General features: G+C 32.0%; 2 protein-coding genes across 2 annotated transcripts; both read left to right on the top strand.

The window, feature by feature from the left end:
* Positions 1 to 2,441: 2,441 nt before the first annotated feature.
* On the top strand, positions 2,442 to 10,923 carry LOC133173273 (NEDD4 family-interacting protein 1-like). The gene is made up of 7 exons (XM_061308258.1): positions 2,442 to 2,550; positions 2,888 to 2,984; positions 4,402 to 4,526; positions 4,892 to 4,970; positions 6,115 to 6,239; positions 7,765 to 7,831; positions 8,170 to 10,923. The coding sequence occupies exons 1-7, from the start codon at positions 2,521 to 2,523 to the stop codon at positions 8,271 to 8,273; spliced, it is 627 nt and encodes a 208-aa protein (XP_061164242.1). The 5' UTR covers positions 2,442 to 2,520; the 3' UTR covers positions 8,274 to 10,923.
* A 412-nt stretch (positions 10,924 to 11,335) lies between these two features.
* On the top strand, positions 11,336 to 13,150 carry LOC133173337 (zinc finger matrin-type protein 5-like). The gene is made up of 2 exons (XM_061308326.1): positions 11,336 to 11,460; positions 12,337 to 13,150. Exons 1-2 carry the CDS (start codon positions 11,336 to 11,338, stop codon positions 12,731 to 12,733), a joined length of 522 nt encoding a protein of 173 aa, XP_061164310.1. The 3' UTR covers positions 12,734 to 13,150.
* Positions 13,151 to 14,335: the final 1,185 nt, after the last annotated feature.

The raw sequence follows: 14,335 nt of genomic DNA, 5'->3' as shown, positions 1-14,335 counted from the left end.
GTAAAGAAACAATTCTATAGTTATGATGAGTAATGGTGCTTTTAGAATTTTTTTTAAAACTTGTGGTCCCATGGGTTCTGATTTTTCTCCGGGGGGGGGGGGGGGGGGGGCTCTATTGATAATATAGTGAAAGTGTGTAAATTCTTTGAAAATCTTCAACTACTTGCATAGTTATGATGATGAGGGTACCTCTTCCAAATTTGTAAATTTCATGACCCTGGGTCATGGGTTCTGGTTTTAGGGTAGGGCTGTGTTAAATCTGTACTGAAAATGCATTATTTCTTTGAAAATCTTCTCTGCTCCTGGACATATTGGAGGCAAACAGAGTAAAAGTTTTAATAATCAAAGGTATTTTTACCAGAATTTTGAACGTCTGGACCATTTAGTAAAGTGTTCCTTAACCTGGCCAGGGCTCTACTAATTTGTATTCTACTGAGCGAAGTTATTCCTCTTTGCCATTCACCTTTGATAATTAATCACTGTAAATAATGTATTTGAAAGGTTAAAAGAATAAGAGAATTATGCAAGAACATTTATTGTATAATACATAAAGTACTTTCATAGTTTAAATGATCAGGTAGACTTGGAAATAATAGATGAATAAAAATGAGACAAAAATAACTTATCTTTTTAAATGTTCTTCAAAGGCCAAGAGAGGCCAATGTGAAAGATTAATATAGGGGGTTGAAAAATAGATATTTTGTAAATAGTTTGCATGGTAATAGTGATAAGTGGGACAGATTAGATACTAGACCAATTATTTGTTGAATTGGGCAACAAAGCTTCAATCATGATTTTATGGATCCTCTAAATTGTTGTAATCAGGTGATCGTTAAAGCCCTTGGGCCTCTAGTTTCAATTTTGTACTCTGTATCCTCCTTAAAAATTAGTTTCAAATACATGTCTTTGTAAAAGTTGAGATATATACCTTTGTAACATTTCATGATTTGTACCTTGATCTTTAATGGAGAGAACTAATATAGCTAGGCCACTTTTGCCTGCTGTTCAATCCATGTTCATTGTATTATATACTTCTTTATATATCGTGAATAAAATACTTCTTAAACTTAAAATGTGACAACGCAAAATATAATAATCAACTTTTGCAGGACAAATATCATATATAGGTACTACTGTTTTTGCCATGAATTTTTTTTTGTCTCCCAAAACAGCAACTATCTCCTGAGGAAGGTAACAAGGACAATGTCTCTGTTGACATATTGCACTGAAGTAAAAATACATATGTATTGAAATTGCCATATGGCAAAATTCGGATAGCTTTAAATTATGATAATCTCGATATAGGCAAATACCATTGACATCAACGATTATTACATTTTGCGTTGATCTCGATACGTAATTTTATAACATAAAATGTAAAAATTGCCCACGAATGAGATTTTTGGAATTGTTATTTAACTTAATCAACCATAATTTAACCCCCAAAACGGATTGAAACTTTTGTGTATTTATATTTTGCATTGCATTCATATCATGAGGAAATAAAGGAAATATGAATGAATGAATGAATGACGACGACACAAAATTGTAATGTCACGCAAATGTGACATTATAATAACAGTTAATTAATTACATTGTAATAGCAGTTAATTAATTAATTACATTTTGCATAGTTATTACGTTTTGTGCTGTTACTGTACCTAATACCGGTACTCTGCATAGTACTTAGTATCAGCTATATGTATATGCACGTTTGAGTAGTCTACTCTAATTGTTAGCATTGTAAAGGTTTTTTTTTTACATTTTCAACAGTGAAATACAGTGATTTATTCATAGAATAAAAGTGATATTCTGTCACAGTGTGCTAGCTGCAGAATTGTAGCGTTATAGTTTTATATTTTAGTCAGACCATAGTCTATGTGTGTGCTAAGTTATATTGAAATCAGACCAAAACTGTAGGAGGAGTAGCATTTTGAAAATTTGTTTACAGACAGACTTACAGCCAGACGGACGGACGGCGGACACCTTACTATCGCATAAGCTCTTCTGGAGCTAACAAACATATTAAAGAAAGTAGGATTTCTATAACTTGTAAACCGAAGTATTCATTTCATTTCATCAGGGACCTATATACTAACGGGATAGGCAACTCTCGCAAGTATATAGGTCCCTGATTTCATATAATTAATTTTGCCTCGGTTAAGGGACCCAAATAAAACGTTTTTGATATAAAATTGATTTCTTGAAATAAAAAAAAACTCAGTCATTCATTCAATTTTATTTATTCATTCAATTTTATTTATTTATTATATTGATTGATTGCACGATATTATGGGTCTAAAGAAGAGGGAAACGAAATATTTTAGGGCTCATATTTCCTCTGTTCACTCATATTTTGCTTTTTCAAAAATGTTTCAAACCTTGGAGTGCAATGTTTTTCAAAGTGGGAGTTGTCTCTCTTATCATACTAAGCCCCATCAATACCGGAAGTGGTTATTATAAACATAACGATTGACAGATTGTGGGATATTATAACATCAGTTAGAGTTTCCATCAGGGATGGACAGAAATTCCATACGATACGAGGTGGTAAGTATTATGATCTATCAATACTTCTGAGACTCAGCACTAAAGTAAACATCATTATACCTTTATTTTGTATTTTAGGCTAGATAAACCTTCCAGCAAACCGCCATTTGCTGAGAGCACGAATTAGCTAATATTGTTAATGTTGATCAATTTGAGACTCAGATGATAAAGATGTAAAAAATATGAATTCTCCAAGATGGCAACAAGTTATGGCTGTAAAATGTTGCTGATTTAACAGATTATTCATTTTAAGCCCCCCCCCCCTCCCCTACACACAAACATATCAAAATACAATGTATATGATATGTTTTCTTCATTTTGATTATTCCTTTTTCAGCTTCGTGAAAATGAAGTGAATGCCCCAGCAGAGCCTGTTAATTTAGTGATGATAGTTCCACCTCCAGAGTACCCAGGCAATGCTTCTTGCAATGCGGGTAGGTTATTAACATGTTTACCTAGCATGAGAGGTTTAAGATTAATCTGCCTCTACAAGCGTACTGTCTATAATGATGCAGCCTTATGTACTTTTCATACCTAAAAAGTCCTAAGCAATTATATAGTTTAGTATTGACTATAATAACAAAAGACTTGAAGGCTGCACGTACTTAAGTCCGAAATATCTGAGTCAGACGTTTTCTAGGCGTTTTTCACGATTTTGATATTTGATTTGCCAGGAAAATGTGAGAACCAGCGCCATTATGAAAAGTGGAAATTTAGCCGCCCCCAACTGAACTTGATTTTCGTACCTAGCAAATTTCAAATTCACAACTTATCAGTAGTGTAATGCTTCTAGTTCTCACCAATATTGCTTAAGGGAGCCGACTGGAGTTTTATTGTGTGAAAACTACTATAGAGAAACTCTTTAATTTTATACCATATGTACCTTACATTGACTTCAGTATACATGACAAGTTTAGTGAAAATCTACCGTCCGGTTATTTTTTAGGGACCATCTCAAAATACAGGTACATTTACTATAGGATTATACAGGAAAATACTATTTTTTCGCACTTTGGAGCAAATTATACAAATGCTACTATAGACATTTTGCTCAAATTATATTATTTGATGAGTACTACTATATTGTACATTTTATGCAAGAAACACAAAATTCTACCGTCTGGTTTCCAGAGGGGGCATCTCAAAATGTCAAAATTCATGATATTTTCCTGTTTTTATGGAGTACTACAAAACATGTCAGATACCACAGATATATGTAAGAACTTATAAAAATGATTGTGAGTTTCTCAGTTTTCTATGTTAAAAATTTTAAGAGCATCTATTTCATACTTTTTATTTTATGACATGATTAATGACCCCACTTAAAGAACTTACGTTATTCATAACGTCAAAAACACTCTGTTACGACGTTTATCTACCCATCATTTGAAAAATTGTTTAAAAATTCAGTAATTTAAAAACGTAATTAGATTTTTTAACTTGAGATTTCTTAATTTTGTTAATTTTAATAAATTATATAAAAAATAGTTGCTTTAAAATAGTAAATACGCTTTATTTTACTATGATGCGCGAAGTATTGCGCAATGAAAACCCCAGTCGGCCCCCTTAAAAGAAAATATCACTCCACATTTCGATATTTTGAATGGAGAAAAATTGGATGCTTATTCTTTCAATAAAGATTTTTTATGAATTGAGGCTATGTTAGGACCTTGACACAAAGTCATATTGGCAAGTTCAAGTCACTGGCAGAAATTTTTTATAATATGAATCTGTTCATCATTAGAATTGATCAGTCTCTATAGGCATTTGTGTCAAACACTTCTTTTTAGATTATATGATCAGGATTTGACCACCTCCTAAATTACGGTAGCAATTATATTGATATTGCAGAAAGCTCCACCCAAAAGCTCCCATCTTATACAGAGGCCACAACTCTGCCGACATATGAGGAGGCAGAACGCTCAAAGTTCCAGGAATCCATGAGAGCTGCTGACAGGAGTCAGAACAGTCATGAAGTATGCATGAGAAACATAATTCAGAACAATTGTGATGTTATGAATAGATACCATATTTATACCCCCACTTTATATTAATTAATTCTTGAAGTATGTATGAGAAATATAATTCAGAACAATTGTGATGTCATAAATAGATACCATATTGATTCATTTGCTTTATATTAATTCTTATAGTATGTATGAGAAATATAATTCAGAAGAACTGTGATGTCATAAATAGATACCATATTGATTCATATGCTTTATATTAATTCTAACTGCAAGAAAGATGTAAGGATTGTTTAAAGTACAGAAATAATTACTTTCATTTAAAAATCATAGACAAACATTTATGCAGGGATATAAAACTTTGTACATTTTAGGAAATCACTCCTCATGAGGGTCGATTCTTCAAAGCCACCACACTTGGCACAGACGGCATGTTTCTGTGTGCCTTTGTTAGTAAGTACAGATGCATAGTCTAAGATAAAAATGTATGTACGAGGGGTGATCAAAAAGTTCGCGAACTATCTCTATATTTACAAAACCACTATTCAGATCAGAATGAAATTTGGCACAGATATAGTCATAAAGATGTGCTATAAATAGCAGATGTTAGGTAATGTTTTGCTCCATGTTTGTGACGTCACAATGTAAAAATGACGTCAATATGTAGATGACTTGTAACAAAAAATGGCTGACTCGGCCATACTCGAGCAATGAAAGGCAGTAAAGTTTAACATATATCTTGGAAATTTCCTTGCAGTAGCATATAATAATTTGTGTACAAGGTTTATGAAGACAAAAGACTTGCCAGAAGTTCAATCATACATTGGATTGATTGTTTTAGTGAAGAAAGGGAGATGACTAAAATGATGTTTGTTCTGGTGCCCTGTGAAAGTAAGTTGGGAAAAAGATGAATTAGTTGAACAATTTGTTATGAAAGATCATTAAGTTATAGTTAGAAATATAGTTGAATATTTTAAGAATATTATAATTATTAAATCCCTAAAATACTGTTTTCTTTAGACTTTAAACATATCAGATATGATAAAAAGAAGGTGCTCATACTTTATCCACAAAGGAAAAAAAGACGCACCCAAGACAGAGAAGTCAGGTTGTGATGGTCACCATGCTCATTTGTGGAAAAGATATCCTTATCAACACATCCTATTGCGGAGATTTGGCCATTTATGACAAATGAACAATTCTTGTTTTTAAAAATAATTTGCATGGTAAGAAATATAATACTCGGAAAAATCTTTTAGCTTCTGTGAACAGAACGCTACGGAGCATGTCATGTGACTGCCTGGATCACGTGATTCGCGCATGGACAGAACTGTGGCAGATGTACATTAAAATTGGAGAGGACTACTTTAAAAAATAGTAAACACTGAAATCTAATTTTATTTATTTTATGGAAGTTATTCAATTAGTTCACGAACTTTTTGATCACCCCTCGTACATATCATAACAGGGAGTTCATTTTTTGTTTATTATTGAATACATTTGAATTAGTTGGAATTCAAGATCTATGACACTGTTTTCAAATATTAATTGAATAGAAATTTGTCATATTTTAACTGGAGACTGACATGATTTACAGTGGCTTTTTTCTTCAACTGGATTGGATTTCTGTGTTCGATATGCTTGTTCAACACGATAGCAGGACGATGTGGAGCATTGTCAGGATTGGGTCTCTCCATTGTTAAGTGGATCTTCATTGTTAAGGTTTGTCAAATTAAGGTTCTAGTGACCTATTGCTATTTGTTTTCGTTCACTGTCATGCATCATCTGTTAACTTTTGAACATTTTCAGCTTCTTCTCAGGAACCAATTTCAGCGGCCAATTTTAGCATATAGCATTTGGGGGTGAGGGGAAACAAAAATTCATGGTCTTAAACCCCCACCCCACCCCGGGCCTGAGGGCTAAAACCATATAAAATAATATGCATTTTTCATAATTATAATATGCATTTTTATATTTATTAAAATATTTTGAATTTTCCTTCTCCTTTTCACTTTATGTCTTACAATGAAATATATGGAGATAACGAACAGTATTCAAGCTCAAAAGTCCATTAAACAGTACAAAATAGGAGCAGAGCAAACACGGACCTCTAAACATCAGAGGTGGGATCAGGTGCCATGGAGGAGTGAGCATCCCCTGCCGACTGGTCACACCCGCTGTGTGCTCCTTGTCATGATCGGGAAATAACGGAAAAGTCCATCCACAATTCAGTGTGTATATAATGGCCTAACAATTAGTATGAAAAACGTCAGTCGGCATTTGACTCAATGATAAATTGTATTTGCTGACAAGGTCATTGTATCGACCATAGAACTTACGAAATGATGACTTTAAACGAGACAGCTGATATTCTTGTTTCATCAACTTGTTTGTCAATAATTTACCTCGTTTTAGAAATTGTACATACGTGGAGCATGCTCTTGCGTATCAAATCAACTGAGATATATATATACCCCGTATGCAGGTGATGAAGGTATATTGCTGCATAAGTAAGGGAAGTTGACGATTGAAAAGTTAAAGTCATCACGTTTATCATAAAGCTTGGTTGTTAGATTACCATTAACGTCTTTTTCAAGTAAAATATCAAAATATGAAACAGATGTGTCAGACTCTGTGGTATCTTTTATCTCAAGCTCACCAGGATATATCGTATCGACATAAGAATGGAAATAGCTATTGTTAATTGACAATACATCGTCAATATATCTAAATGTCAAGTTGAAGGCCACAGCAAGTGTTTTCTTCTTTTCAAGTACAAGATTTTGGACAAATTCTGCTTTATATGAATACAAAAAAAGGTCTGCTAATAACGGGGCGCAATTGGTACCCATGGGAATTCCAATAGATTGTTGGAAGACCTGGTCTCCAAAAACCACATAGATATTGTCAATCAGAAACTCAAGCATCTTTTTAATGTCAACTTCAGAGTACTTGTGTGTACAATCAGAATGTTTTTTAACAAAATAATTTTGCAAATGACCAATGACAAGGTAAGTATATTTACGAGTTCCATTTTTATTGAAAAAGCAGCTGTCAGTTATATCAAAAAGCCTGGACTTTAATTTATCGTGGGGAATGGTTGTGTATAAAGTAGAAAAGTCGTAAGTTTTTAAGGTGTTGATTTTGGTAAAATCTTGTGATTTCAAAAATTAGATCAATTTGACAACCCTAATATTAAATGATCAAGACCATTCAAATATGACCAAATCATCTGTTTTGTTTTTAGCACAATAAATGGGCCAGTGATTGGGCTGATGGAGACTCCTGGGTCTGGTGGCTTTTGCTTCTTTGTGGTAAGAATTGCCTCAATGATGACATGGAAAGGAAAAGTTCAATAGCATTTCAATATACATGTAGTGAGATTATTGTGTGGTAAAATTTGTGACAATTGTCACCAGGCCCTGGGGCCATGAAACATAGACAAGCTCACTTTTGATCTCAGTCTCACTTTTCCACTATATATTCCTTTTGTAAAAGTGAGACTGAGATCAAAAGTGAGCTTATTTTTAGTACAATTGTTGGAAAACAAATTCTTCTGTGCAAGAATGTCAAAATATTCTGCCTTTTCCTTCACTATAGAAGAAAAATACACCAAAGCAAGTTTTTAATAAATATTTTGTATACTTTCTAGGAATGCTGATTTTCTTGCGAGGAGCTATTCACTACATCAAGACAAAATATGAGTGGAACCAGATTCAAAACAGCCTGAGGAATAGAAATTTGTTCCTGTTTTAATGGAGTTACCTCCCCATTATTACAAATTTTCCTATAAATTTATTGCTATTCATTCTTTTGGTGTAGGTTATTCTAGATAGAATTCATGGTCTTTAAAAAAATTAATGAAAAGGAAGATTATTATTACAATGAAATTGGGTCAAATAGATTTTTACGAAATTATTTACCAGTGCTCAACGATTAAATGCCATATATAACAAGGTTTTTTACAGAATCATTTCCCTTTAAGATACACAAAATTGGGTTTAAATAAAACAGTTTTATTGTAGCTATGTCTGTGTATTTAATATTTTGATTTTGAGATGTGTTAAATATTAGTAAACTTGATGGATTTATATACATGTATCTTTACATTTTTATGAAATTTAAAAATACTGTACACAGTTTTCATTTTCTTCACATGTATTTTGTACTTTTCAGACAATTCTCCAAACCATCTATCATTCACAATAACTTTTGTTCAAGGTTCCATTAATTATAGTGACTAAAGAAACATTCTACACAAATTCATAGTTAACTAATTGGTTCGATGCTAGAATCGCAGCACAGTTAAGGCTGCAGTAAGGAGGCGGGGCCTAATTTATATGGGAAATGCTTACTATGACATCACACAAAAATATAAGTTCTTCAAATTACCACAAAATGAAATGATTTGCTATTTTAAACTGTTGAATAGCTTTAAACTACATCAATACTAACTAGTGCATGCATTATTATCGTTGGTTAAATCCCACACAGCAATATATAAACAATTCACTGATCGCAATGCACTTGTCAATGTGACGTCATATCGTAAAATTTGACGCAGTTTGTATGTAGTGAGAGGCGGATCAAGTTATATTTATACAATGAAAAATGTATTTTGTAATTAAATAAAATATAAATTGTAGATATATAAAAGGCCATTAACTTGGATGCGATGTCTATTTTATGATTTTATTCATATACTTCCCGTACATTCCCTAGACAAGCGATACTGTCGTATATTTGTATGCAGATTCATTGAAGGGTGATAGAAGGGTCGTAATAAATCGATATATTGCAAGGGCATACACTCAATGAATTATGACAAGCTTTTACACATAAACTCAAGAAGTATGAAGATATTTGAAAAGTGCTGCGAACCTGTTGAAATCTTGCAAATGAATTAATTATATCTATAATGTACTTGACCAGCAAAATATTCAACATACGGTCTAACAAATGTAATTTTAGCAATTAGATAGTAGAATCTATATAGGTTCGCAGCACTTTTCACAAACTACAAAGAGTGTTGAAAATAATTATATGTTAAACTTAGATTTTTAACTTGGTTATGCACTTGCAATATTAGAAATTATAGATGACCTCAATACTTCAGGTATATTTGCTAAAATCACGTGACTGCCACGTCACGTGACAAGTCTAAATAAGAAATCTAATCGTCCTCAACATGTAGTTTTCAACCACATTGCATTTGTCCGATAATAGTAAAGTCCTAAAAAGAAACGCCCATCCTTGTAAAGAATGTATTTCCTATCTAAAAAATTCGCCAATATTTCCATTTGGCACCTTAACTGTACTGCGATTATTGGCGATAAAAAAGAAGGTTGGAAGAAGGTAGAAAAAAAATTGGGTTTACAGCTATCTGGTTTTGTTTTTCACTTTTCTTGAATGTGTGCTTCTCATTCCTTTTAATATGAATATTCTTTGTTTAATTTCAGTGCATGCACGTTGCAGTGTAACTGCTGAAAAAAATGCATTGATGACTGTATACAGTATTTTTATTTCCTCTTTTTAAAAAACATGGCTGTGGAATTTTTTAAGAGTTTACCTTGGGTATACATTTATGGTGTCTGTTATCTGTGAAGTTTAATGGTGTTTTATATATCATCATTTGAACAAATAGATCTACATAATTGAACTTCAGTATCTCGAACACTGATATCTCGAATACCATGGATGTATCTAAGTGATTTGTGATTCCCCATCCCACTTATTCTTCAATCAAGTATTTTACCCTTGATATCTTGAATCCTCGGATATCTAGAATTTTTTTCTCGGTTCCTTCAAGTTTGAGATAACGAGGTTTGACTGTACAAATAAAGTGGAATAATATTCAAAATGTAAAACAGGTACCATTTGTATTCAGTTGTTTGTTAAAGTAAGTCTTTCAAAGTCGACGCCTTTCTGGTTATGCCTTTAATTGATTTTTTCCTTCCATGTTGTACATGTACATTCAGAGTGTGTTGAAGAAAATTATGTTGATTTATAAGAGGCCAACAATGGTATTTAGCTTTAGTTCAACGTAACATGGCTATCAGGGTCGGATTTTTAGATCAGAATGATAAAAATGATTCATCTCATTTATACGTTGTGTAATTTTGTAGGTATTTGAATATTCAGTGACACATTTACTTAGAAAGTAAATGTATATGTTTCTATGAAAGTCATATTAGCTTTACTCGTCAAATATTCAAGTATTAAAATATGTATTGATAAACTTTATCTGCTGGTGATACATTTTAAATACTGCTTTTTTCTACAATCTGTCAACTGAATTGGTTAGGGGTAAAAGTGTTTCATCTTTATTATTGGCCAGTATTTGGATTTTAGGATGATATAGTCAGCTTAGATTTAATTAAATTTGAAAATAAAGAATTGACAAAGACATATACCGGTAGTTATGTTTCTTTTTTACCATATTGTTGATGTTCATCATATTTGTACAATTATAAATTAGATCAGTAAATAAAATTGATGTTAACAAAGATATTGCATCTCTGCTAAATCTCATAGGGACAAAAATTGCATACTGCCCACATCCTATTTATACAGGATAGCTGTACAAATATTTAATGATCTAATAAATTAAAATATTTTTTTAATGAGGCTTGGTCCAAAAGAAGTTGGATTCAGTAGATGAAACTGAATAGCGTTTTTCCCCCTCTAATCCAAAAAAAAAAAAAGACTGTTGGTGGAAACATTCCATGTAAGAGCTAAAAATCGACCTTAAACTGGTTCTTCTCTTCGAGTTTCTGAGAACCAGTTTGTCAACAAAACCTTTTTACGAACGTTTACAGATGGGCAGGAGATATTATTGCGACTTTTGTGACAAATCATTCGCAGATAATCCTACACATCGTAAAAACCATCTGAAAGGGGTTCAACATCAAAGAAATAAAAAAGCCCACTATGATTCTTTCAGGTATGGCCATATGGTTGAGTGATGTATGAATACATATATAGCAGGTCCAGCACAATCTCTTGATAAAGCTATATAGCTTGAAATAGCTATAGAGCTTTATTAAGCTATTCAAAATAGCTTGATAAAGCTATTTATATGCAGATTTTCACAAAAATGTTATTTGTACAAAATACACAAAAAGTCGCAAGTATTTGACTATTCATATATGTAATATGGATTATCAAGTCAACAACCCAAATCAAAGATAGTTCTAAAATTGCAGCATTTGAATACTTTTAAGAAAAAGATGAATTTCCATTGTTTGGGTAACTGTACACTACCTTGTGTGCATTGAGGCATAGATAAGTATGATTGCCTCACATTGTACTGAATTATTACCAATCAATTATCTTGTTGACCATAATTGGCCTCCTTTATAATTTCATTGAAGAAGTAACTGTATCAATTGCTTTATATAGCCCCAAAACTTTTAGAACTTTGAGTACAAAGGCTCTTAAGGAGACGCAATTTGATGAGTGATTTTTACATGCATTATTTTCATAAGAGTTCAAGATTGAATATCATCACTGCACCAAAGTGTGACTTTTTATGCATACTTGGAAAATAACATATTTGAGAAAAAAGTGTGATAAAATAGCTAAATCAAGCTATTCTGAATAGCTTAATAAAGCTATATAGCTAAATCAAGCTATATAGCTTAATCAAGAGATTGTGCCGGACCTGTATAGCTAGCATGTCTACGACTTCAACATTTCAAGAATTTCGCAGAGTTTTTTAATATTGTAATCAAGGAACTATTCTAATCTAGCTTATATCTTGTGAGAATGAGTAGAAATTACACCAAAACTTTTTTCACTTACACTTTTTTCTCTACAGAAACCCAGAAATTATGCTTCAAGATGAACTTTCCAAGAGACCCTGCAAAAACTTCCTTAGCAGTGGGATCTGTAATTTTATGGACAACTGTAAATTTTCACATCTGACAGATAGAAGGAGGACAGAGCTAGAAAAACTGGTCGAAGAAAAGCAACGGGCCAAAGAACAGAAGAAGAGGAATTTAGAAGATGATGAAGATCCTGAAAAAAAGCTCTCAGAGTGGTTATCTAAGAGATTAAAGAAAGAGGTTAAAGTAAATGATCAGGATGAAAAGGCTCCTCTTTTACCAGTGTATGAAATCCCTCCACATGTGGCTCAAATACCAAACCCTCCACTATCCATCCTGCCCCCTTCACAAGATGTTCTTAGAGGACTGAATTTTGTGGACTGGGGTTGATGTGATATTGGACACCTGTAATATGAACAGTATATACCTACAATGAATTTGGGAGAGTTTCTTGAGACCAGTTACAATGGTTTTCTCTGTCGCTTTAACCTTTTCCAAACATATGTTACATAATTAAATATGTTATAAAAGATTGTATCATATACATGTGTATGTCATTGTATGCGTAATTGATGGAAAAGCTATTATGATAGATCAAGAAATCTATGCAGGTTACTTGCTTAAAATGGCATTTATTGACTGATAAACAGCAATTGTTTTCACAAGAAATAAAGGAAATAATGTTCAGTGGATGTAAATACATATATTATTATATAGATAAAATTTAAATGATATGAAACACTGGATATTGTATTTCATGTGTGTACTGTATTTTCTTGTGATGTGAGAAACAATCAAAATTTACTAGGGATGTCAATTTTGTCAATAATTCATATTTGAATATTCAATGAAAGTATTCGAATATATTCGAATATTTGATAAAATAAATTAAAGAGGCTGGGTGGTCGTGGCCATTTTTAGACTATATTGATCTCCTTTAGAAGAAGAGTTCCATATAAAGATATACAAAAATGATCAAATTTTAAAACTAAAATGTATGAATTTTTTCTTTGCCAAATGATAGTTGACAGCTTAAGATATATCTAAAAAAATAAGTTATATCTGGTGGTTAATTTGTTGACCCCCCAGCCTCCTTAAATCTGGATTATTTTTAATATACATCATCCTGCTCTCATGAAAGGTTAATTAGCGTACGTATTCTTATATTGGAAGTAAAATTGTATGAAGACTTTTGTAGGTGTACAATAAGAAATTCCATTTGATATTTGTCAATGTTTGAAATAAATAATTGATTTAAATGTAGAAAAGTATCAATTTAACAAATGATACATGTGTATTTATAGTAGCTCCAACTGGGGAACCAGTCATCTTACCAAAGGCAAGATAGTCATATACTGTTCAGAGTTCAATATGTGTAATTAATTACAATTATCAGTCTAATAAGAGATATGATGATAATCTTTGATACAATGTTTTTAAAATATAAACAAATATTTCCATAGACAATTTTCCTAGGTAATTAACTACTTTCCCGATAATGAATATAAAATTCAGGATTATGTACAACCCGAGATAATTAAATAATTTACACATTTTTTCTGAAATTGAGCCCTTAACAATATTAATTACAGACTAATTCTATCGGACATTCATTCAATGATCAACTAAATTTATTTGATAAGTATACCCTACACGTCTTTTAGACATTTTAAAAAGGTTTTCTTTTGATGTCCTCGATTCTAGATCCGATCGTATTTATTTAATAAAAACGATGAAAGTACATTTTGTATTATAGATAAAGCATTATTGTATAATTCTTTAACACCGTACTCAAAACAAAATAATTTAGTAGATACATAAGATATGAAAGTAGTGAAAGAAATCAGGCGATCAAAATTGATCGCTAGTAAATTAAACGGGGATAATTCCAGCACTGTTCTAATAAAAATTTATTAACCACAGTACTTCTTTTTATGAAATCAGAAAAACATCGAATATTCAAATCTTAAATTCATATTCGAATATCAATTC

This window comes from Saccostrea echinata, unplaced genomic scaffold (assembly GCF_033153115.1).
Source record: "Saccostrea echinata isolate AGI-Se365-2 ecotype Australia unplaced genomic scaffold, CSIRO_AGI_Sech_v1 ptg000056l, whole genome shotgun sequence".
Lineage (NCBI taxonomy): Eukaryota > Metazoa > Mollusca > Bivalvia > Ostreida > Ostreidae > Saccostrea > Saccostrea echinata.
The sequence above is the reverse complement of the archived record's forward strand: the minus strand, read 5'-3'. Positions and strand labels throughout refer to the sequence as shown.

What these genes read in the sequence shown, in the direction of transcription:
- LOC133173337 (XM_061308326.1), top strand. Translation starts at nt 11,336, where the DNA reads ATGGGCAGGAGATATTATTGCGACTTTTGTGACAAATCATTCGCAGAT. An exon ending in GCCCACTATGATTCTTTCAG is followed by an intron (nt 11,461 to 12,336) that starts GTATGGCCATAT and finishes TTTTCTCTACAG; the next exon opens with AAACCCAGAAATTATGCTTC.
- LOC133173273 (XM_061308258.1), top strand. Translation starts at nt 2,521, where the DNA reads ATGGACAGAAATTCCATACGATACGAGGTG. An exon ending in GGAGTCAGAACAGTCATGAA is followed by an intron (nt 4,527 to 4,891) that starts GTATGCATGAGA and finishes TGTACATTTTAG; the next exon opens with GAAATCACTCCTCATGAGGG. An exon ending in GTTTCTGTGTGCCTTTGTTA is followed by an intron (nt 4,971 to 6,114) that starts GTAAGTACAGAT and finishes CATGATTTACAG; the next exon opens with TGGCTTTTTTCTTCAACTGG.